The following is a 22,222-nucleotide window of genomic DNA, read 5'->3' as shown; positions in this document are numbered from 1 at the left end:
GTGTGTTCTCTCAGAAACAGGACATAACAGACTATGAACTTATCATTTCCATATATTCTTTTTTTCTTTTTATTAATTTATTCTTGTTACATATCAATGTTTATCCCATCCCTTGTATCCTCCCATTCCTCCCCCCCCCATTTTCCCATTATTCCCCTCCCCTATGACTGTTCCTGAGGGGGATTACCTCCCCCTATATATTCTCATAGGGTATCAAGTCTCTTCTTGGCTACCTGCTGTCCTTCCTCTGAGTGCCACCAGGTCTCCCCGTCCAGGGGACATGGTCAAATGTGAGGCACCAGAGTACGTGAGAAAGTCATATCACATTCTCCACTCAACTGTGGAGAATATTCTGACCATTGGCTAGATCTGGGAAGGGGTTTAAAGTTTACCTCCTGTATTGTCCTTGGCTGGTGCCTTAGTTTAAGCGGGACCCCTGGGCCCAAATCTGCCTATCATATTGTTCTACTTGTAGATTTCTAGGACCCTCTGTATCCTTTTATTTTGCTATTCTTCCATGTGTCTCTCATTTAGAGTCCCAACAGGATGCCTTCCCCTCTGTCCCAGTTTCCTGGTAAGTGAAGGCTTTCGTGGGACATGCCCCTTGGGCTAGTATGCAGATATAAGTGAGTATATGCCATTTGATTCTTTCTGCTTCTGGGTTAACTCACTCATTATGATCATTTCTAGCTCAATCCATTTATCCACAAATTTCTGGAATTCCTTATTTTTAATAGCTGAGTAGTATTCCATAGTGTATATGTACCACAGTTTCTTTATCCACTCTTCTACTGAGGGACACTTAGGCTGTTTCCATGTTCTGGCTATTAAGAATAAGGCTGCTGAGGATCCAAGATGGCGGCGAGCAGTGTGGACCGCGTTTGGAGGCTCCAGTGAACAATTCAGGGAATTGCACAGATTTCTGAGCCAGGAACACCGAGGTCCGAACATCACGGCAGCGGGAGTGCTCCACGGTTCGGAGGGACCAGGGTGCGGAGGACCTGCGTGCCCCTGCACACGGGAGGAGCGTGGTTTTTCTCTGATCGGAGCGGCAGCGGTAGAGGCGGCAGCACCAGCGGCACCAGCAGCGGCGGCTGAGGTTTGCAGCTCATAGCCTTCCGGTGGAGGCGATTGGTGTGGTGGCTGGTGGGAATTGCTGCGGGAGAGGGGACTAGGGGCAGGATTTGGGTCGCGTGGAGCATTTGGACCCAGATTGGACTCGGTGGACAGTTCGGCCCCAGAGTCCCGGGTATTGGCCCGGCCCAGCAAACAATTCTGCCTGAGGCACTAACTCAGCGTGGCCATAGCTCCCCTGCTGTGGCGCAGGCTTAGTTGAGCACGCTGCTCCACACTAGGCACTACCTCAGCTCAGCGGCAGCTCCCCTGCGGTGACACAGTCTGGGCGGAGCACTTGGTTTCACCACAGGCGCTAACTCAGAGCAGCCGCAGTTCTCCTGCTGTGGCGCAGGCTTGGTGACGTGCTCGGTTCCATCCTAGGCACCACCTCAGCTCAGCGGCAGCTCCCCTGCGGGGACACAGTCCGGGCGGAGCACTTGTTCCACCACTGGCGCTAACTCAGAGCAGCCACAGTTCTCCTGCTGTGGCGCAGGCTTGGTGACGTGCTCGGTTCCATCCTAGGCACCACCCTCAGCTCAGCGGCAGCTCCCCTGCGGGGACACAGTCTGGGCGGAGCACTTGTCCCACCACTGGCGCTAACTCAGAGCAGCCGCAGTTCTCCTGCTGTGGCGCAGGCTTGGTGACGTGCTCGGTTCCATCCTAGGCACCACCTCAGCTCAGCGGCAGCTCCCTGCGGTGACACAGTGCGGGCGGAGCACTTGTTCCACCACTGGCGCTAACTCAGAGCAGCCGCAGTTCTCCTGCTGTGGCGCAGGCTTGGTGACGTGCTCGGTTCCATCCTAGGCACCACCTCAGCTCAGCGGCAGCTCCCCTGCGGGGACACAGTGCGGGCGGAGCACTTGTTCCACCACTGGCGCTAACTCAGAGCAGCCGCAGTTCTCCTGCTGTGGCACAGGCTGGACAGAGCTCTCGGTTCCACCAGCTCTAAGACTCTGGTTGGACACAGTGTACAGTTTGAATCCAGAATTCCTGGCTGAGATTGGTGGTCAGTTCGGGCCCTGAGTCAATAACTGACCACAGCACGCACTTTGGGCCAAAAGGCCCTAGTGGAGCTTGGTGCGTAGTCCCAGCCCAAAAATTCTGGCTGGGCCTGTGTGCATTTTGGGCCCAAAATCCCTAGCTGAGCTTGGCAGACGGTTCTGGCCCTGAGAATCTAGCTGAGTTCTGCCCGTGGTTCGGTCCCAGTGCTCCTGGCTGGACTTGGCAGGGAACACAGAAGGCTGTGGATACCTTGGCCTGACCCAACTCTCATTCAGAGACCCAGAACAATTGCAGGATCCACAGCAGAGAGGGACTGAGGATCACTGGCTGTGAGAGACCAGAACAACAGGGCTAACCTCCTAACATCCACACCAGTGAAGCTTTGAGCTCGCAGCCTAGGGAAATCGTAAGAAAACAAGTGAATCTATCATCAGACACCCTCCATTCAACTCTGGAAGCTACCCAACAAAAACAAAGACAGCAAGATGTCTAAAGGACAACGAAAAAGCATACGCAAAAAACCCCAAAACAACATGGCATCTCCAGTTTCCAGCTATCCCAAAGAAAACCACCCAGAGAACTCAAATACAACGGAAATACAAGAAAATGACCTCAAATCCTTAGTAATGAGGATGATAATGGAGGAAACAAATAAAATTCGTAATCAAATGCAGGAAGACGCAGACAAACAGGTGAGAGACATAAAAGAAGCACATAGAGTGGAACTGGAAAAATTGCAGGAAAATGCAAACAACCAGATGAAAGAAATAACTAAAACGGTTCAAGCTCTGAAGACCTATAAAGAGGCAATGGAAGAAACTCAGGAATATACAAAAAATCAGATGAAAGAAATCAAAAAATCAGTTCAAGATCTGAAAATGAAAATGGATTCAATGATAAACACACAGACAGAAGAAAAACGAGAACGTGAGACCTCAGAGAAGAAGGCGAGCAACACAGAGGTGAGCTTTTCTAACAGAATCCAAGAGATGGAAGAACGAATCTCAGGGCTAGAAGATACAATCACAGATATTGAATCAACCATTAAAGAAAATGCCAAATCTGGAAAACTCCTGACACAAAACATCCAAGAAATTAAGGACACCATGAAAAGAAGAAATTTGCGGATAATAGGCATTGAAGAAAGAGAAGACATCAGACTCCAGGGCCCAGAAACTATTCTCAACAAAATCATAGAAGAAAATTTCCCCAATCTAAAGAAAGAGATGCCTATAACATACAAGAGGCCTACAGAACACCAAATAGAATTGACCAGAAAAGAAAAACTGCCCGCCACATAATAATCAAAACACAAAACATGCAGAACAAAGAAAAAATATTAAAAGCTGCAAGGGAAAAGGGCCAAATAACATTTAATGGTAAACCTATCAGAATTACACCTGACTTCTCAGCAGAGACCATAAAAGCCAGAAGGTCCTGGACAGAGATCCTGCAAACCCTAAGAGAACACAGATGCCAGGCCAGACTACTTTACCCAGCAAAATTATCAATAACCATTGATGGAGAAAACAAAATATTCCATGACAAAAACAAATTCAAACAGTACCTATCCACAAACCCAGCTTTACAGAAGGTACTAGAAGGAAAACTCCATCCCAAAGGGTCAAGCTACAACCAAAACTACCCAGGAAATAGATAACTATCCCATGGCAAAAACACAACTACACAAACGCTCGACTGGAAACAACATCAAAATTAAGACTCTTACAGTCACTGGTCATTAATATCTCTCAACATCAATGGCCTCAATTCTCCAATAAAAAGACACAGACTAACCGAATGGGTACATAAACAAGACCCAACATTCTTCTGCATCCAAGAAACACATCTCACCCATAATGAAAGGCATTACCTCAGGGTAAAAGGTTGGAAAAAAATATTCCAAGCAAATGGTCACAAGAAGCAAGCAGGTGTAGCCATTTTAGTATCGAACAAAATAGACTTTCAACCAAAATTAATCAAAAGGGATGAGGAAGGACACTTCATACTCATCAAAGGTAAAGTCAACCAAGATGACATCACAATTCTGAACATCTATGCTCCCAATACAAGGGCACCCACATATGTAAAAGATCTCCTAAAAAAGCTTAAACCACACATCGATCCCCACACAATAATAGTGGGAGACTTCAACACCCCACTCTCACTGAAGGATAAGTCATTGAAACAGAAACTAAGCCGAGAAATAACATCATTAACCAATGCCATGGGTCAAATGGATCTAACAGATATCTATAGAACCTTTCACCCAAACAAGAAAGAATACACCTTCTTCTCTGCACCCCATGGAACCTTCTCCAAAATTGATCACATCGTAGGTCACAAAGCAAGCCTCAACAGATACAAGAGGATTGAAATAATACCTTGTATCCTATCAGATCACCATGCTCTTAGGCTGCAATTCAACAACAACAGAAATAACAAAAAGCCTACACGTTTGTGGAAACTAAACAACTCTCTGCTAAATGACACCTGGGTCAGGGAAGAAATAAAGAAAGAAATCAAGGAGTTTCTGAAATTCAATGAAAATGAAGAAACAACATACCCAAATTTGTGGGATACATTGAAAGCAGTGCTAAGAGGAAAATTCATAGCACTAAGTGCCTTTAAAAAGAAATTGGAAACATCGCACATAAGCATCTTAACAACACAACTGGAAGCCCTAGAAAAAAAAGAAGCAGAAACACCCAAGAGGAGTAGACGCCTGGAAATTATCAAACTCAGGGCTGAAATTAACAAATTAGAAACTAAGAAAACAGTCCAAAGAATCAACAAAACCAAAAGCTGGTTCTTTGAGAAAATCAACAAGATAGACAGACCATTAGCCAAACTAACTAAAAGGCAGAGAGACAGTATTGAAATCAACAAAATCAGAAATGAAAAGGGAGACATAACAACAGACACTGAAGAAATTCAAAGAATCATAAGATCCTACTTTGAAGGCATATACGCCACAAAATTTGAAAATCTAAGGGAAATGGACGATTTTCTTGATCAAGTTCACTTGCCAAAGTTGAGTGAAGAACAGATAAACAAGTTAAATAGTCCCATTTCCCCGACAGAAATAGAAGCAATCATCGATGGTCTCCCAACCAAAAAAGCCCAGGGCCAGATGGTTTCAGTGCAGAATTCTACCAGACCTTTAAGGGCGAGCTAATACCGATACTCTTCAAGCTACTCCAAAAGATAGAAATGGATGGAAAATTACCAATTCATTCTATGAGGCCATAGTCTCATTGATACCTAAACCTCACAAAGACTCAACAAAGAAAGAGAATTTCAGACCAATTTCTCTTATGAACATAGATGCAAAAATACTAAATAAAATACTTGCAAAACGAATACAGGAGCACATCAAAGATATCATTCATCATGACCAAGTAGGCTTCATCCAGGCATGCAGGGATGGTTTAATATACGGAAATCCATCAATGTAATCCATCATATAAACAAACTGAAAATAAAAAACCACATGATTATCTCCTTGGATGCAGAGAAAGCATTTGATAAAATTCAACACCCATTCATGTTTAAAGTTTTAGAGAGATCGGGGATACAAGGCACTTTCCTCAACATAATAAAGGCTATATACAGCAAGCCAATAGCCAAAATCAAAGTAAATGGTGAGATACTCAAGGAAATTCCTCTCAAATCGGGAACAAGGCAAGGCTGCCCACTCTCTCCATATCTCTTCAATATAGTACTCGAAGTTCTAGCCAGAGCAATAAGACAACAAAAGGAGATCAAGGGGATCCAAATGGGAAAGGAGGAAGTCAAATTATCCCTCTTTGCAGATGATATGATAGTGTACATAAGTGACCCTCAAAACTCCACCAGAGAACTCCTAAAGCTGATAAACACCTTCAGCAAATTGGCTGGATACAAAATTAACTCAAAAAAGTCTGTAGCCTTCCTATACACAAATGACAAGCTTGCAGAGGAAGAAATTAGGAAAACCACACCCTTCACATTAGCCACAAGCAATATAAAATATCTAGGAGTTACCCTAACTAAGCAAGTGAAGGACTTGTATGAAAAAAATTTCAAAACTCTGAAGAAAGAGATTGAAGATGACCTGAGAAGATGGCGTGATCTTCCTTGCTCATGGATCGGGAGAATTAACATAGTAAAAATGGCCATCCTACCAAAAGCAATCTACAGATTCAATGCAATCCCTATCAAAATAACTACACAATTTTTTAAAGACATTGAAAGTTCAATTCTGAACTTCATATGGAAAAACAAAAAACCCAGAATAGCTAAAACAATCTTGTACAATAAAAGATGCTCCGGAGGAATCTCCATACCTGATCTCAAACTGTACTATAAAGCAATAGTACTTAAAACAGCATGGTACTGGCACAGCAACAGGCTGGTTGATCAGTGGAATCGAATCGAAGACCCAGATATGAATCCACACACATATGGTCACTTGATTTTTGACAAAGAAGCCAAATCCATTCAATGGAAAAAGGATAGCATCTTCAACAAATGGTGCTGGTCTAACTGGAGGTCTATGTGTAAAAAAATGAAACTGGACCCATATTTGTCACCTTGCACAAAAACTCAAATCCAAGTGGATTAAAGACCTCAACATAAAACCAGAGACACTAACTCACTTAGAAGAAAAAGTGGGAAAGAGCCTGGAACATATTGGCACAGGAGACAACTTCCTGAACAGAACACCAACGGCCCAGGCCTTAATGTCAACCATTAATAAATGGGACCTCATGAGGCTGAGAAGCTTCTGTAAGGCAGGAGACACTGTCAAGAGAACAAAGCGACAGCCTACAGACTGGGAAAAAATCTTCACCAACCCTACATCTGACAAAGGTCTAATATCCAAAATATATAAAGAACTCAAGAAATTAAACACCACCAAACCGAATAACCCAATTGAGAAATGGGGCTTGGAACTAAACAGAGAATTCTCAACAGAGGAGTATCAAATGGCTGAGAAACACTTAAAGAAATGCTCAACCTCCTTAGTCATCAGGGAAATGCAAATCAAAACAACTCTGAGATTCCATCTTACACCCATCAGAATGGCTAAGATCAAAAATTCAAGCGACACCACATGCTGGCGAGGATGTGGGGAGAGAGGAACACTCCTTCATTGCTGGTGGGAATGCAAACTAGTACAGCCACTTTGGAAATCTATCTGGTGCTATCTCAGAAAAATGGGAATAGGGCTTCCTCAAGACCCAGCTATCCCACTCCTTGGAATATACCCAGAAGATGCTCCAGCACACAACAAGAAAATTTGCTCAACCATGTTCATAGCAGCCTTATTCATAATAGCCAGAACATGGAAACAGCCTAAGTGTCCCTCAGTAGAAGAGTGGATAAAGAAACTGTGGTACATATACACTATGGAATACTACTCAGCTATTAAAAACAAGGAATTCCCGAAATTTGTGGATAAATGGATTGAGCTAGAAATGATCATAATGAGTGAGTTAACCCAGAAGCAGAAAGAATCAAATGGTATATACTCACTTATATCTGCATACTAGCCCAAGGGGCATGTCCCACGAAAGCCTTCACTTACCAGGAAACTGGGACAGAGGGGAAGGCATCCTATTGGGACTCTAAATGAGAGACGCATGGGAGAACAGCAAAATAAAAGGATCCAGAGGGTCCTAGAAATCTACAAGTAGAACAATATGATAGGCAGATTGGGGCCCAGGGGTCCCGCTCAAACTAAGGCACCAGCCAAGGACAATACAGGAGGTAAACTTTAAACCCCTTCCCAGATCTAGCCAATGGTCAGAATATTCTCCACAGTTGAGTGGAGAGTGTGATACGACTTTCTCACATACTCTGGTGCCTCACATTTGACCATGTCCCCTGGAGGGGGAGACCTGGTGGCACTCAGAGGAAGGACAGCAAGTAGCCAAGAAGAGACTTGATACCCTATGAGAATATATAGGGGGACGTAATCCCCCTCAGGAACAGTCATAGGGGAGGGGAATAATGGGAAAATGGGGGGGGGAGGAATGGGAGGATACAAGGGATGGATAAACATTGAGATGTAACAAGAATAAATTAATAAAAAAAAAAAAAAAAAAAAAAAAAAAAAAAAGAATAAGGCTGCTATGAACATGGTTGAGCAAAGTTTCTTGTTGTGTGCTGGAGCATCTTCTGGGTATATTCCAAGGAGTGGAATAGCTGGGTCTTGAGGAAGCCCTATTCCCATTTTTCTGAGATAGCACCAGATAGATTTCCAAAGTGGCTGTACTAGTTTGCATTCCCACCAGCAATGAAGGAGTGTTCCTCTCTCCCCACATCCTCGCCAGCATGTGGTGTCGCTTGAGTTTTTGATCTTAGCCATTCTGATGGGTGTAAGATGGAATCTCAGAGTTGTTTTGATTTGCATTTCCCTGATGACTAAGGAGGTTGAGCATTTCTTTAAGTGTTTCTCAGCCATTTGATACTCCTCTGTTGAGAATTCTCTGTTTAGTTCCAAGCCCCATTTCTCAATTGGGTGATTCGGTTTGGTGGTGTTTAATTTCTTGAGTTCTTTATATATTTTGGATATTAGACCTTTGTCAGATGTAGGGTTGGTGAAGATTTTTTCCCAGTCTGTAGGCTGTCGCTTTGTTCTCTTGAAAGTGTCTCCTGCCTTACAGAAGCTTCTCAGCCTCATGAGGTCCCATTTATTAATGGTTGACATTAAGACCTGGGCCGTTGGTGTTCTGTTCAGGAAGTTGTCTCCTGTGCCAATATGTTCCAGGCTCTTTCCCACTTTTTCCTCTAAGTGGCTTAGTGTCTTTGGTTTTATGTTGAGGTCTTTAATCCACTTGGATTGAGTTTTGTGCAAGGTGACAAATATGGGTCCAGTTTCATTTTTTTACACATAGACCTCCAGTTAGACCAGCACCATTTGTTGAAGATGCTATCCTTTTTCCATTGAATGGATTTGGCTTCTTTGTCAAAAATCAAGTGACCATATGTGTGTGGATTCATATCTGGGTCTTCGATTCGATTCCACTGATCAACCAGCCTGTTGCTGTGCCAGTACCATGCTGTTTTAATTACTATTGCTTTATAGTACAGTTTGAGATCAGGTATGGAGATTCCTCCGGAGCACCTTTTATTGTACAAGATTGTTTTAGCTATTCTGGGTTTTTTGTTTTTCCATATGAATTTCAGAATTGAACGTTCAATGCCTTTAAAAAATTGTGTAGGTATTCTGATAGGGATTGCATTGAATCTGTAGATTGCTTTTGGTAGGATGGCCATTTTTACTATGTTAATTCTCCCGATCCATGAGCAAGGAAGATCATGCCATCTTCTCAGGTCATCTTCAATCTCTTTCTTCAGAGTTTTGAAATTTTTTTCATACAAGTCCTTCACTTGCTTAGTTAGGGTAACTCCTAGATATTTTATATTGCTTGTGGCTAATGTGAAGGGTGTGGTTTTCCTAATTTCTTCCTCTGCAAGCTTGTCATTTGTGTATAGGAAGGCTACAGACTTTTTTGAGTTAATTTTGTATCCAGCCAATTTGCTGAAGGTGTTTATCAGCTGTAGGAGTTCTCTGGTGGAATTTTGAGGGTCACTTATGTACACTATCATATCATCTGCAAAGAGGGATAATTTGACTTCCTCCTTTCCCATTTGGATACCCTTGATCTCCTTTTGTTGTCTTATTGCTCTGGCTAGAACTTCGAGTACTATATTGAAGAGATATGGAGAGAGTGGGCAGCCTTGCCTTGTTCCCGATTTGAGAGGAATTTCCTTGAGTATCTCACCATTTACTTTGATTTTGGCTATTGGCTTGCTGTATATAGCCTTTATTATGTTGAGGAAAGTGCCTTGTATCCCCGATCTCTCTAAAACTTTAAACATGAATGGGTGTTGAATTTTATCAAATGCTTTCTCTGCATCCAAGGAGATGATCATGTGGTTTTTTATTTTCAGTTTGTTTATATGGTGGATTACATTGATGGATTTCTGTATATTAAACCATCCCTGCATGCCTGGAATGAAGCCTACTTGGTCATGATGAATGATATCTTTGATGTGTTCCTGTATTCGTTTTGCTAGTATTTTATTTAGTATTTTTGCATCTATGTTCATAAGAGAAATTGGTCTGAAATTCTCTTTCTTTGTTGAGTCTTTGTGAGGTTTAGGTATCAATGAGACTATGGCCTCATAAAATGAATTTGGTAATTTTCCATCCATTTCTATCTTTTGGAGTAGCTTGAAGAGTATCGGTATTAGCTCGCCCTTGAAGGTCTGGTAGAATTCTGCACTGAAACCATCTGGCCCTAGGCTTTTTTGGTTGGGAGACCATCGATGATTGCTTCTATTTCTGTAGGGGAAATGGGACTATTTAGCTTGTTTATCTGTTCTTCATTCAACTTTGGCAAGTGAAATTGTTCAAGAAAATCGTCCATTTCCCTTAGATTTTCAAATTTTGTGGCATATATGCCTTCAAAGTAGGATCTTATGATTCTTTGAATTTCTTCAGTGTCTGTTGTTATGTCTCCCTTTTCATTTCTGATTTTGTTGATTTCAATACTGTCTCTCTGCCGTTTAGTTAGTTTGGCTAATGGTCTGTCTATCTTGCTGATTTTCTCAAAGAACCAGCTTTTGGTTTTGTTTATTCTTTGGACTGTTTTCTTAGTTTCTAATTTGTTAATTTCACCCCTGAGTTTGATTATTTCCAGGCGTCTACTCCTCTTGGGTGTTTCTGCTTCTTTTTTTTCTAGGGCTTCCAGTTGTGTTTTTAAGATGCTTATGTGCGATGTTTCCAATTTCTTTTTAAAGGCACTCAGTGCTATGAATTTTCCTCTTAGCACTGCTTTCAATGTATCCCACAAATTTGGGTATGCTGTTTCTTCATTTTCATTGAATTTCAGAAACTCCTTGATTTCTTTCTTTATTTCTTCCCTGACCCAGGTGTCATTTAGCAGAGAGTTGTTTAGTTTCCACGTACGTGTAGGCTTTTTGTTATTTCTGTTGCTGTTGAATTGCAGCCTAAGAGCATGGTGATCTGATAGGATACAAGGTATTATTTCAATCCTCTTGTATCTATTGAGGCTTGCTTTGTGACCTACGATGTGATCAATTTTGGAGAAGGTTCCATGGGGTGCAGAGAAGAAGGTGTATCCTTTCTTGTTTGGGTGAAAGGTTCTATAGATATCTGTTAGATCCATTTGACCCATGGCATTGGTTAATGATGTTATTTCTCGGCTTAGTTTCTGTTTCAATGACTTATCCTTCAGTGAGAGTGGAGTGTTGAAGTCTCCCACTATTATTGTGTGGGGATCGATGTGTGGTTTAAGCTTTTTTAGGAGATCTTTTACAAATGTGGGTGCCCTTGTATTGGGAGCATAGATGTTCAGAATTGTGATGTCATCTTGGTTGACTTTACCTTTGATGAGTATGAAGTGTCCTTCCTCATCCCTTTTGATTAATTTTGGTTGAAAGTCTATTTTGTTCGATACTAAAATGGCTACGCCTGCTTGCTTCTTGTGACCATTTGCTTGGAATATTTTTTTCCAACCTTTTACCCTGAGGTAATGCCTTTCATTATGGGTGAGATGTGTTTCTTGGATGCAGAAGAATGTTGGATCTTGTTTATGTACCCATTCAGTTAGTCTGTGTCTTTTTATTGGAGAATTGAGGCCATTGATGTTGAGAGATATTAATGACCAGTGACTGTTAAGAGTCTTAATTTTGATGTTGTTTCCAGTCGAGCGTTTGTGTAGTTGTGTTTTTGCCATGGGATAGTTATCTATTTCCTAGGTAGTTTTGGTTGTAGCTTGACCCTTTGGGATGGAGTTTTCCTTCTAGCACCTTCTGTAAAGCTGGATTTGTGGATAGGTACTGTTTGAATTTGTTTTTGTCATGGAATATTTTGTTTTCTCCATCAATGGTTATTGATAATTTTGCTGGGTAAAGTAGTCTGGCCTGGCATCTGTGGTCTCTTAGGGTTTGTAGGATCTCTGTCCAGGCCCTTCTGGCTTTTATGGTCTCTGCTGAGAAGTCGGGTGCAATTCTGATAGGTTTACCATTAAATGTTATTTGGCCCTTTTCCCTTGCAGCTTTTAATATTTTTTTCTTTGTTCTGCATGTTTTGTGTTTTGATTATTATGTGGCGGGCAGTTTTTCTTTTCTGGTCAATTCTATTTGGTGTTCTGTAGGCGTCTTGTATGTTTATAGGCATTTCTTTCTTTAGATTGGGGAAATTTTCTTCTATGATTTTGTTGAGAATAGTTTCTGGGCCCTGGAGTCTGATGTCTTCACTTTCTTCAATGCCTATTATCCTCAGATTTCTTCTTTTCATGGTGTCCTTAATTTCTTGGATGTTTTGTGTCAGGAGTTTTCCAGATTTGGCATTTTCTTTAATGGTTGATTCAATATCTGTGATTGTATCTTCTAGCCCTGAGATTCGTTCTTCCATCTCTTGGATTCTGTTAGAAAAGCTCACCTCTGTGTTGCTTGCCTTCTTCTCTGAGGTCTCACGTTCTCGTTTTTCTTCTGTCTGTGTGTTTATCATTGAATCCATTTTCATTTTCAGATCTTGAACTGATTTTTGATTTCTTTCATCTGATTTTTTGTATATTCCTGAGTTTCTTCCATTGCCTCTTTATAGGGCTTCAGAGCTTGAACCGTTTTATTTATTTCTTTCATCTGGTTGTTTGCATTTTCCTGCAATTTTTCCAGTTCCACTCTATGTGCTTCTTTTATGTCTCTCACCTGTTTGTCTGCGTCTTCCTGCATTTGATTACGAATTTTATTTGTTTCCTCCATTATCATCCTCATTACTAAGGATTTGAGGTCATTTTCTTGTATTTCCGTTGTATTTGAGTTCTCTGGGTTGTTTTCTTTGGGATAGCTGTAAACTGGAGACGCCATGTTGTTTTGAGGTTTTTTGCGTATGCTTTTTCGTTGTCCTTTAGACATCTTGCCGTCTTTGTTTTTATTGGGTAGCTTCCAGAGTTGGATGGAGGGTGTCTGACGATAGATTCACGTGTTTTCTCACGATTTCCCTAGGCTGGGAGCTCAAAGCTTCACTGGTGTGGATGTTAGGAGGTTAGCTCTGTTGTTCTGGTCTCTCACAGCCAGTGATCTTCAGCCCCCCTGTGCTGTGGATCCTGCAATTGTTCTGGGTCTCTGAATGAGCGTTGGGTCAGGCCAAGGTATCCACAGCCTTCTGTGTTCCCTGCCAAGTCCAGCCAGGAACACTGGGCCCGAACCACGGGCTGAACTCAGCTAGATTCTCAGGGCCTGAACCGTCTGCCAAGCTCAGCTAGGGATTCTGGGCCCAAAATGCACACAGGGTCCAGCCAGAATTTTTGGGCTGGGACTACGCACCAAGCTCCGCTAGGGCCTTTTGGCCCAAAGCGCGTGCTGTGGTCAGTTATTGACTCAGGGCCCGAACTGACCACCAATCTCAGCCAGGAATTCTGGATTCAAACTACACACTGTGTCCAACCAGAGTCTTAGAGCTGGTGGAACCGAGCGCTCTGTCCAGCCTGCGCTACAGCAGGAGAGCTGCGGCTGCTCTGAGTTAGCGCCAGTGTTGGAACCAAGTGCTCCGCCCAGACTGTGTCACCGCAGGGGAGCTGCCGCTGAGCTGAGGTGGTGCCTAGGATGGAACTGAGCACGCCACCAAGCCTGCGCCACCACAGGAGAACTGCAGCTGCTCTGAGTTAGCGCCAATGGTGGAACCAAGTGCTCCACCCAGACTGTGTCATTGCAGGGGAGCTGCCGCTGAGCTGAGGTGGCGCCTAGGGTGGAACTGAGTGCTCAGCCAAGCCTGCGCCACCGCAGGAGAACTGCGGCTGCTCTGAGTTAGCGCCTGTGTTGGAACCAAGTGCTCCGCCCAGACTGTGTCACCGCAGGGGAGCTGCCGCTGAGCTGAGGTGCTGCCTAGTGTGGAGCTGCGTGCTCAACTAAGCCTGTGCCACAGCAGGGGAGCTGTGGCCGAAGCTGAGTTAGTGCCTCAGGCAGAATTGCTTGCTGGGCTGGGCCAGTACCCGGGACTCTGGGGCCGAACTGTCCGCCGAGTCTAGTCTGGGTCCGAAGGCTCCACGGACCCAAATCCTGCCCCGAGTCCCCTCTCCCGCAGCAACTCCCACCAGCCAGCACACCAATCGCCTCCACCAGAAGGCTATGAGCTGCAAACCTCAGCCAGTGCTGCTGGTGCCGCTGGTGCTGCTGCCTCTGCCGCTGCCGCTCCGATCAGAGAAAATCCACGCTCCTCCCGTGTGCAGGGGCACGCAGGTCCTCCGCACCCTGGTCCCTCTGAACCGTGGAACACTCCCGCTGCCGTGATGTTCGGCCCTCGGTGTTCCTGGCTCAGAAATCTGTGCAAATCCCTGAATTGTTCACTGGAGCCTCCAAACGCGGTCCACACTGCTCGCCGCCATCTTGGATCCCTCTTCTTTTCTTTTATTAATTATTCACCTAACATCCTGGCCATAACCCCCTCCCTTCTCTCCTCCTATCCCCACCCTCCCTCCCTGTTTCCCCTATCCTCCTTCCCCTACTCCTCAAAGAAGGGGAATTGCCCCATCCTCACCCCAGTATATCAAGTTGCATCAGGACTGAGGGCATCCTCTTCCCCTGTTGCCTGGTGAGGTAGTCCTACAAGGGGAAAGTGATCAAAAAGCAGGCAACAGAGTCCATGTCATTGTCAGCCCACATCCTCCTTACTAGGGGACTCATATGAGGACTGAGCTGCTCACCAGTTACATCTTTGTAGGGTGCCTAGGTCCAGTCCATGCATGGTCCTTAACTGGAGCTTCAGTCTCCACAAGCCCCCCTGGGCCCTGGTTAGTTGGCTCTGTTGGTCTTCCTGTGGAGCGCCTATCCCCTCTGAGTCTTTCTATCCGTCTCCCATCTCTTCCACAAGATTCTGTGCTCCGCCCAATGTTTGGCTGTGGGTCTCTGCATCTGTTTCCATCAGTTGCTGGGTAGAGCCACTCAGGGGAAAACTATGCTAAGCTCCAGTATGCAAGCATTGCAGAATATCATTAGTAGTGTCAGGGGCTGGCTGTCTCCCATGGGGTAGGTCTCAGGTTGGGCCAGGCACTGGTTGGACATTTCCTCTATCTCTGCTTTATTTTGTCCCTGCATATCATGTAGGCAGGGTAAATTTTGGGTCAACGTTTTTGTGGGTGGGTTGGTGTTCCCAAGTCTTTGGAGTCATGACTAGTTCAAGAGTGGCCTCTTCAGTCTCAATGACCTCTGCTACTAGGAGTCTCAGGTAGTGTCACCCTTGTAATCTCTCAGGAGCTTAGCCTGTTGTAGGTCTCTAGATTGTCGCAGAGAAGCCCCTGCCCAAGGTTTGTCTTCTCTGTTCAAGCCCTCTGTCCTCCCATGCCTGCTTTCTTCAGGTCTGATATCAACCTACATGGCTCTCTTTGCTTCCTCTCTTACCCTGTTCTCTTTGACCACTTCCACTGTCTATTCTGTTTCCACTTCTGAATAAGAGTTAAGCATCCTCCCTTGGGTCCTTCTTCTTACTTATCTTTTTTTTTTTTCTTTTGGTTTTTCGAGACAGGGTTTCTCTGTGTAGCCTTGGCTGTCCTGGACTCACTTTGTAGACAGGCTGGCCTAGAACTCACAGCCATCCGCCTGCCTCTGCCTCCCAAGTGTGTGCCACCACGCCCAGCTTGTTACTTATCTTTTTTGGGTTTGTGAATGATAATGGTTATCCTGTACCGTATGGCTAAAATCCTTTTGTAAATAAGTATATACCATGTGTGTTTTCCTGGGTCTGGGTTGCCTTACTCAGGATGATCTTTTCTAGTTTCATCCATATGCCTGCAAACTGCATGGTTTCCTTTTTTTTTTTTTTTTTTTTTTTTTAATAGCTCAGTAGTGATTTGTTGCGTAGCTGTACCACAGTTTCTTTATCTATTTTTCCGTTGATGAACATGAACATCTGGGTTATTTCCAGTTTCTGTCTATCACGAATAAAGTAGCTATGAACAAAGTTGAGCAAATGTCCTTGTTGTATGGTTGAACATAATTTGGGTATATTCCCAGGAGCGGTATAGCTGGGTCTTGAGCTAGAACTATTGCCAACTTCCTGAGTAAGCGCCAGATTGATTTCCAGAGTGGTTGTACAAGTTAGTACTCCAAACAACAATGGAAGAGTGGTCCTCTTTCTTTACATCCTCAACAGCATGTGCTGTCACTGTGTTTTCTGATCTTAGCCATTCTGATAGGTGAAAGATGAAATTTCAGAGTCATTTTGATTTGCATTTCCCTGTGACTAAGGGCTTTGAGCATTTCTTTAGGTATTTCTCGGCCATTTGATAGTCCTCGGCTGAGAATTCTCTGTTTAGCTCTGTATTCCATTTTTAAAAATTGTATTATTTGGTTTGGGTATTTAATTTCCTGAGTTCTTTATCTATTTTGAATATTAGCCCTTTATCAGATGTAGGGTTGGTGAAGATCTTTTCCTAGTCTATAGGCTGCTGTTTTGTTCTATTGACAGTGTCCTTTGCCTTATAGAAGTGTTTCAGCTCATGAGGTCCAATTTATTAATTGTTGATCTTAGAGCCTGTGCTATTGGCAAATAGCAATGCTTTGACTTCTTCCTTTCCAATTTGTATCCCCTTGACCTCCTTTTGTTGTATTATTGCTCTGGCTAGGACTTCAAGTACTATATTGAAGATATATATATATATATATATATATATATATATATATATATATATATATATATAGAGAGAGAGAGAGAGAGAGAGAGAGAGAGAGAGAGAGAGAGAGAGAGAGAGGGGGCAGCCTTGTCCTGTCCCTGATTTCAGTGGGATTGATTTAAGTTTCTCTCCATTTAATTTGATGTTGGCTATAGGCTTGCTGTATGTTGCCTTTATTGTGTTTAGGTATGTTCACTGTATCTCTGATCTTTCCAAGACTTTTATCATGAAGGGGTGCTGGAGTTTGTCAAATGTTTTTTCAGCATCTAATGAGATGGTGATATGTTTTTTCTTTCAGTTTGTTTATATGGTGATTATGTTAATGGATTTTTGTATATTGAACCACCATGCATGCCTGAGATGAAACCTACTTGATCATGGCGAATGATATTTTTGATGTGTTCTTGGATTCAGTTTCCGAGTATTTTATTGCATATTGCATCAATGTTCATAAGGGAATTTGGTCTGAAATTCTCTTTCTTTATTGGGTTTTTGTGTGGTTTAGGTATCAGGGTGATTGTGGCCTCATAGAATGAGTTTGACAGTGTTTCTTCTGTTTCTATTTTGCCCTGAGACTATTTGGCCCTGTTTTGTTTTGTTTGTTTGTTTTTGGTTGGGAGCCTTTTAATGACTGTTTCTATTTCCTTAGGGGTTATAGGACTATTTAACTTGTTTACTTGATTTAACTTTGGTAAATGGAATCTATCACAAAAATTGTTCATTTCATTTAGATTATCCAATTTTGTAAAGTACAGGGTTTGAAGTAAGCCCTAATGACTCTCTGGATTTCCTTAGTGTCTGTTGTTATGTCCCCCTTTTCATTTCAGATTTTGTTGATTTGGACACTGTTTCTCTGTCTTTTAGTTTGGCTAAGGGTCTGTTTATTTTGCTGATTTTCTCAAAGAACCACCTCTTGGTTTTATTGATTCTTTAAATTGTTCTCTTTGTTTCTAATTTATTGATTTCAGCCCGAGTTTGATTATTTTCTGCCATCTACTCTTCTTGGCAGAGTTTGCTTTCTTTTTTTCTAGAGCTTCAAGGGCCGTCTCTCCATTTTTTTTTATTTATTTAAATGAAGGCACTTAGTGCCATGAACTTTCCTCTTAGCCTTGCTTTCATTGTGTCCCACAGGTTTGGGTGAGTTGTGCCTTTGTTTTCACTGGATTTAATTTCTTTCTTTATTTCTTCCCTGACCCAGTTTTTATTGAATAGGGAGTTGTTTAGTATCCATGAGTGTGTAGGCTTTTTCTCATTTCTACTGTTGTTGAAACCAGCTTTGATTCATGGTGATCTAATAAGAGCCATGGTGATCAAAATTGGTTTGATCAATTATCTTGTAGCAGTTGAGGCTTGCTTTGTGAATGACTATACAGTCAATTTGGGAGAAGGTTCCATGAGGTGCTGAGAAGAAGATATATATTCTTTTGTGCTTGGGTGAAAAGTTCTGTAGATATCTATTAGGTCCCCTTGGTGCATGATCTCTGTTAGTTTCATTGTTTCTCTATTTAGTTTCTGTGTCAATGATCTGTCCACAGGTGAGAGAGGGGTGTTAAAGTCTCCTACCATTAATGTATGGGGATCAATATGTGCTTTAAGTTTAATAATGTTTCTTTTTCTGCTTCCTGTTTGTGGTTCATGATGTGGGTTCTTAGTTGAGTCCAAGAACCATGCCTTCACTTTGCCTTATGGACTCTAACCCTCTGGAACCATTAACCCAAATAAAATCTTTCTTCTTTAAGTTGCCTTGGTCATGGTGTTTTATCATAGCAGTAGAAAAGTAACTAACAGAGCGGGCAAAGGCATATGCTGTACAAGCTTGAACACCCTCAAATCTGAGTTCACTCCTCAAAACCCAGGTAAAGGTGAAAAGAAAGACCTGACTCTGACTTCCACATATGCCCTGTGGCATGTGTGCCTATACACACACCTTGTATACATAACATACAATAAAAAATGTTAAATTAAAAAATATCAAAATAGGAAGCCTGGTATGGGAGGATGAGTTGGGGGAAAGTGATACAAGTTTGAAGTTGGTCTATGCTTCACCGTGAGACCCTGTCTCAACACACACACACACACACACACACACACACACATACACACACACACACACACACACACACACACAGCCACAGACATAGAGCCACCACTTATTAAACAATAAAACCCCATCAAACAAACAAACAACAAAACAAGCAGACAAACAAAGAAAGCCCAAATTAACACTGAAACAAAAAGCAAAGAATGTCGCATCTGACAAAGCTAACTTGGTTGAGGAGATAAGCCCCTCTGTCAACTATACGCATCACATTAACTCTCTGAGAAAAGCTCTCTCACAGTATTAGATCATCAATGTAAATCCTAATCCCACCACACCCCACCCACCAAGTAATCTATCTGATGTCAGGGTCTTCCAACCGACATTGAAAAAAGTTTAATCTCATACTTAAATGATTCACACTAAGAAGTCTAAAGAACACCAAATTCTTAATATTGAAACCATTTCTAATTGCTTTTAATGATAACAAGGAGAATGTGGTTATCTTCCAGGAATAATTTAGGCAGCTGACGAGCCTAGGTAAAAGGTTATAAATACTTGAGTAGCAGTTAAAACTGAGGTTAAAAATGAGAGGTTTTTTGTTGTGTTTTGTTGTTTAGAAATTACTATAATGAAATCAATTCAGGAGCAGTAACTGGAAGCAAACTGACAGACCTTACTGGGAAGTGCACAGTGTGCAGCCGATCTTAACATCAGCTTCTTTTTATGCATCCAGCCCATGAAAAAGTATTTTTCTAACCCTTCAATTAATCAGCTCTGTCTAGTTAAAAAAAAAAGCATATATATATATATATTTATATATGGTCTAGTTATATTTTTAAATGGGAAATACCACTAATAGTTTATGCTGGATCTAATTCATGCTCACTGTTTTTTATTATAAAAATATGAAGTCTATTGTAACAAAAAGAAAAATACCACAAACTAGAAGTATATCTTATTAACTAAAACTTTGTGGAGGGAAAATGGTTTTCAGGCAAGTCTTTAATTTATAAGCTTTTTGTGTTTTTTTTTTTTTTTTTTACTGTGTTTCATCTTAAGAATCTGAACTCTGAACCTGGTGTGGTGGCACATGCCTTTAATCCTAGCACTTGGGAGGCAGAGGCAGACAAATCTCTGTGAGTTTGAAGCCAGACGGTCTACAGAGTGAGTCCAGGACAGCAGAGCTGCTTAGTAAGACCCAATGTCAAGAAAACAAGAAAAGAAATCTGAACACTGTTGTAATGATGACTTTAAAAACTTGAAATCGCTGATATTTTCAATATAATTTTATATTTTTAAAAAGCTGACACTACACTGAGAAGGAAATTTCTTTATGGCTCTAATGCCACAGATTTCTCAAAAGAATGAAACTCTTAATGGTAAAAGTAATGCTCATGAAGGAAAAACAAACTACGTCAAGCACAAAGATTATTGTTCATTTCCAGAGCAGCAGAGGGCTGCTTTTTAGTCTTTACCTTCTCTCCAGAAAACCTTCATGGATTTTGTTTGTTTGTTTTGTTTTGTTTGTTTTTCAAGACAGAGTTTCCTGTGTCGCCTTGGCCTGTCCTAGACTCGCTTTGTAGACCAGGCTGGCCTCAAACTCACAGAGACCTGCCTGCCTCTGCCTCCTGAATGCTGGGATTAAAGGAGTGTGCCACCAAGCCTGACCAAACCTCCATTGATTTTGTATGTGCGTGTATGTGCAAAGGTACTTGTGCCTGTATGCTTCTATGTGTGGAGGCCTCAAATTGGCCCTGGATGTTGGTTCCCAGGTGCCATCCACTTTTTCTTTGTTGACACAGGCCTAGGACTCACTGATTACACTAGGCTGGCCAGCTAGAGAGCCTCTTCAGATCTGCCTGTCTCTATCCCTGTAAGTTCTGGGAATATCTGTGTTTGTAAGACAAGCGCTTCACCAACTAAACTATCTCCTCAGGCCCTGTTACCTGTGTTTTAACCCACAGTTTGTAGAACATTTTTGGAGAAACCCAGAGCTTAGGTGTCATTCCTATCTCATTTATTTGTCCACTGCACAGTTCCACCAGTCATGTGAAAACAGCCACATAGTCTCCTCCTCAAGGTAATTTGACTTCTCACCTTTTGAGCTGCAAGGTGGAGTGCTGTTCTCCGGCTATGGTCAGCTTTGTTGACATCTGCTCCTGCTTTGAGAAGAGCATCTGCACAGTCTAGTCTGTCTGCCAGCACGCAGTACATAAGTGGTGTTCTCCCAAACTGGTCTTCTTTGTCCTTAAGAGCAGGGTTTCCTATAAATACAAGAAATAATGATATTTAATAATTGTCTCACTACTAATATGAGTATATAAAATTCCTAAATCCTTATTATTGAGGATCGTTCTAAATCCACTGTATATTATTTCATTTTAATTTAGTCTATGCAGTAGATATTAGCACCCCTACATTATTGACAACTGAAGCTCAGAGAAATTTATTGGTCTCTGTATATGCATACTGAGTAGATGGCAGAGCAAGACTGAGAAATTGCTAGCCCTGCCACATGATTCTGACTTCCTCTCTGACTCTAGTCTCTGACTAGGATTTATATATCGACCAGGAGAGGAGATGGAGAGGAAGGGCTTGGAGGAAGCAGCTCTTTAACCTGGTGCATGGGACCATGGGCAACCTGACCAACTCCTGTGAAACTGACCAGAATCAGGATAGCAAAAGCTCCAGGAACCGAACTACAGCTGGGATCCTGCCCAGGTCCTAACCTGGAGCAGACAGCCCAGAAGTGGGAAAGGCCAGATGAGCCTGCAAGGGATCTGAAAACTAAGCTGACACTTGAACCAAAGTCTACAAAACTGAAACAGAACATCTATTCTAAACCAAAACAGGTTGTTAATCTTCTAAAATAGAAGATAAAAATAGAATCCAGTCTTATAATACATAAATGTCAAAGATATAGTTCCAAATTATTAAATAACTTGAGATAAGAAAATATTAACAAAAGAATAACTGTGATGATCCAGAATTATAACCCTGATTTTTAAAATAATTATTCTAAAAGTGCTCCAACAATCAATTATCAATAATCTGGACAGAGGTGTGGAAATAAGTCTCTGCAAAGAATGAGAAATAGAAATATGAGCCAAAGTAAAAATTAAAAATATTTGTTGATATATATAAAACACACACATTATATAATCTTATATAATTATAGACTATATCATTTATTTATATATTTGATATAGAATCTGACTATGTAGCCACTGGTGACCTCAAACTTAGAATCTTCCTATCTTAGCCTCCCAAGTGCAGAGACTACAGGTGTGCAACACCATCCCAGCTCATAAAATGACAAATTTCTAATAAACAAGTGCATACCAAGTACCTCACCAAATATCTTAGGCACAAA

General features: G+C 42.1%; 1 protein-coding gene across 1 annotated transcript in view; it reads right to left on the bottom strand.

Annotated features, from left to right (window-relative positions):
• Positions 1–22,222, bottom strand: part of Invs (inversin) — a 160,494-nt gene that overhangs the window by 116,993 nt on the left and 21,279 nt on the right. The window contains exon 3 of the mRNA XM_051161901.1: positions 20,947–21,113. Within this exon, the coding sequence (XP_051017858.1) occupies positions 20,947–21,113 (167 nt within the window). The remainder of the gene's footprint in view (positions 1–20,946; positions 21,114–22,222) is intronic.

Source organism: Acomys russatus, chromosome 2 (assembly GCF_903995435.1).
Source record: "Acomys russatus chromosome 2, mAcoRus1.1, whole genome shotgun sequence".
NCBI lineage: Eukaryota > Metazoa > Chordata > Mammalia > Rodentia > Muridae > Acomys > Acomys russatus.
The sequence above is the reverse complement of the archived record's forward strand: the minus strand, read 5'-3'. Positions and strand labels throughout refer to the sequence as shown.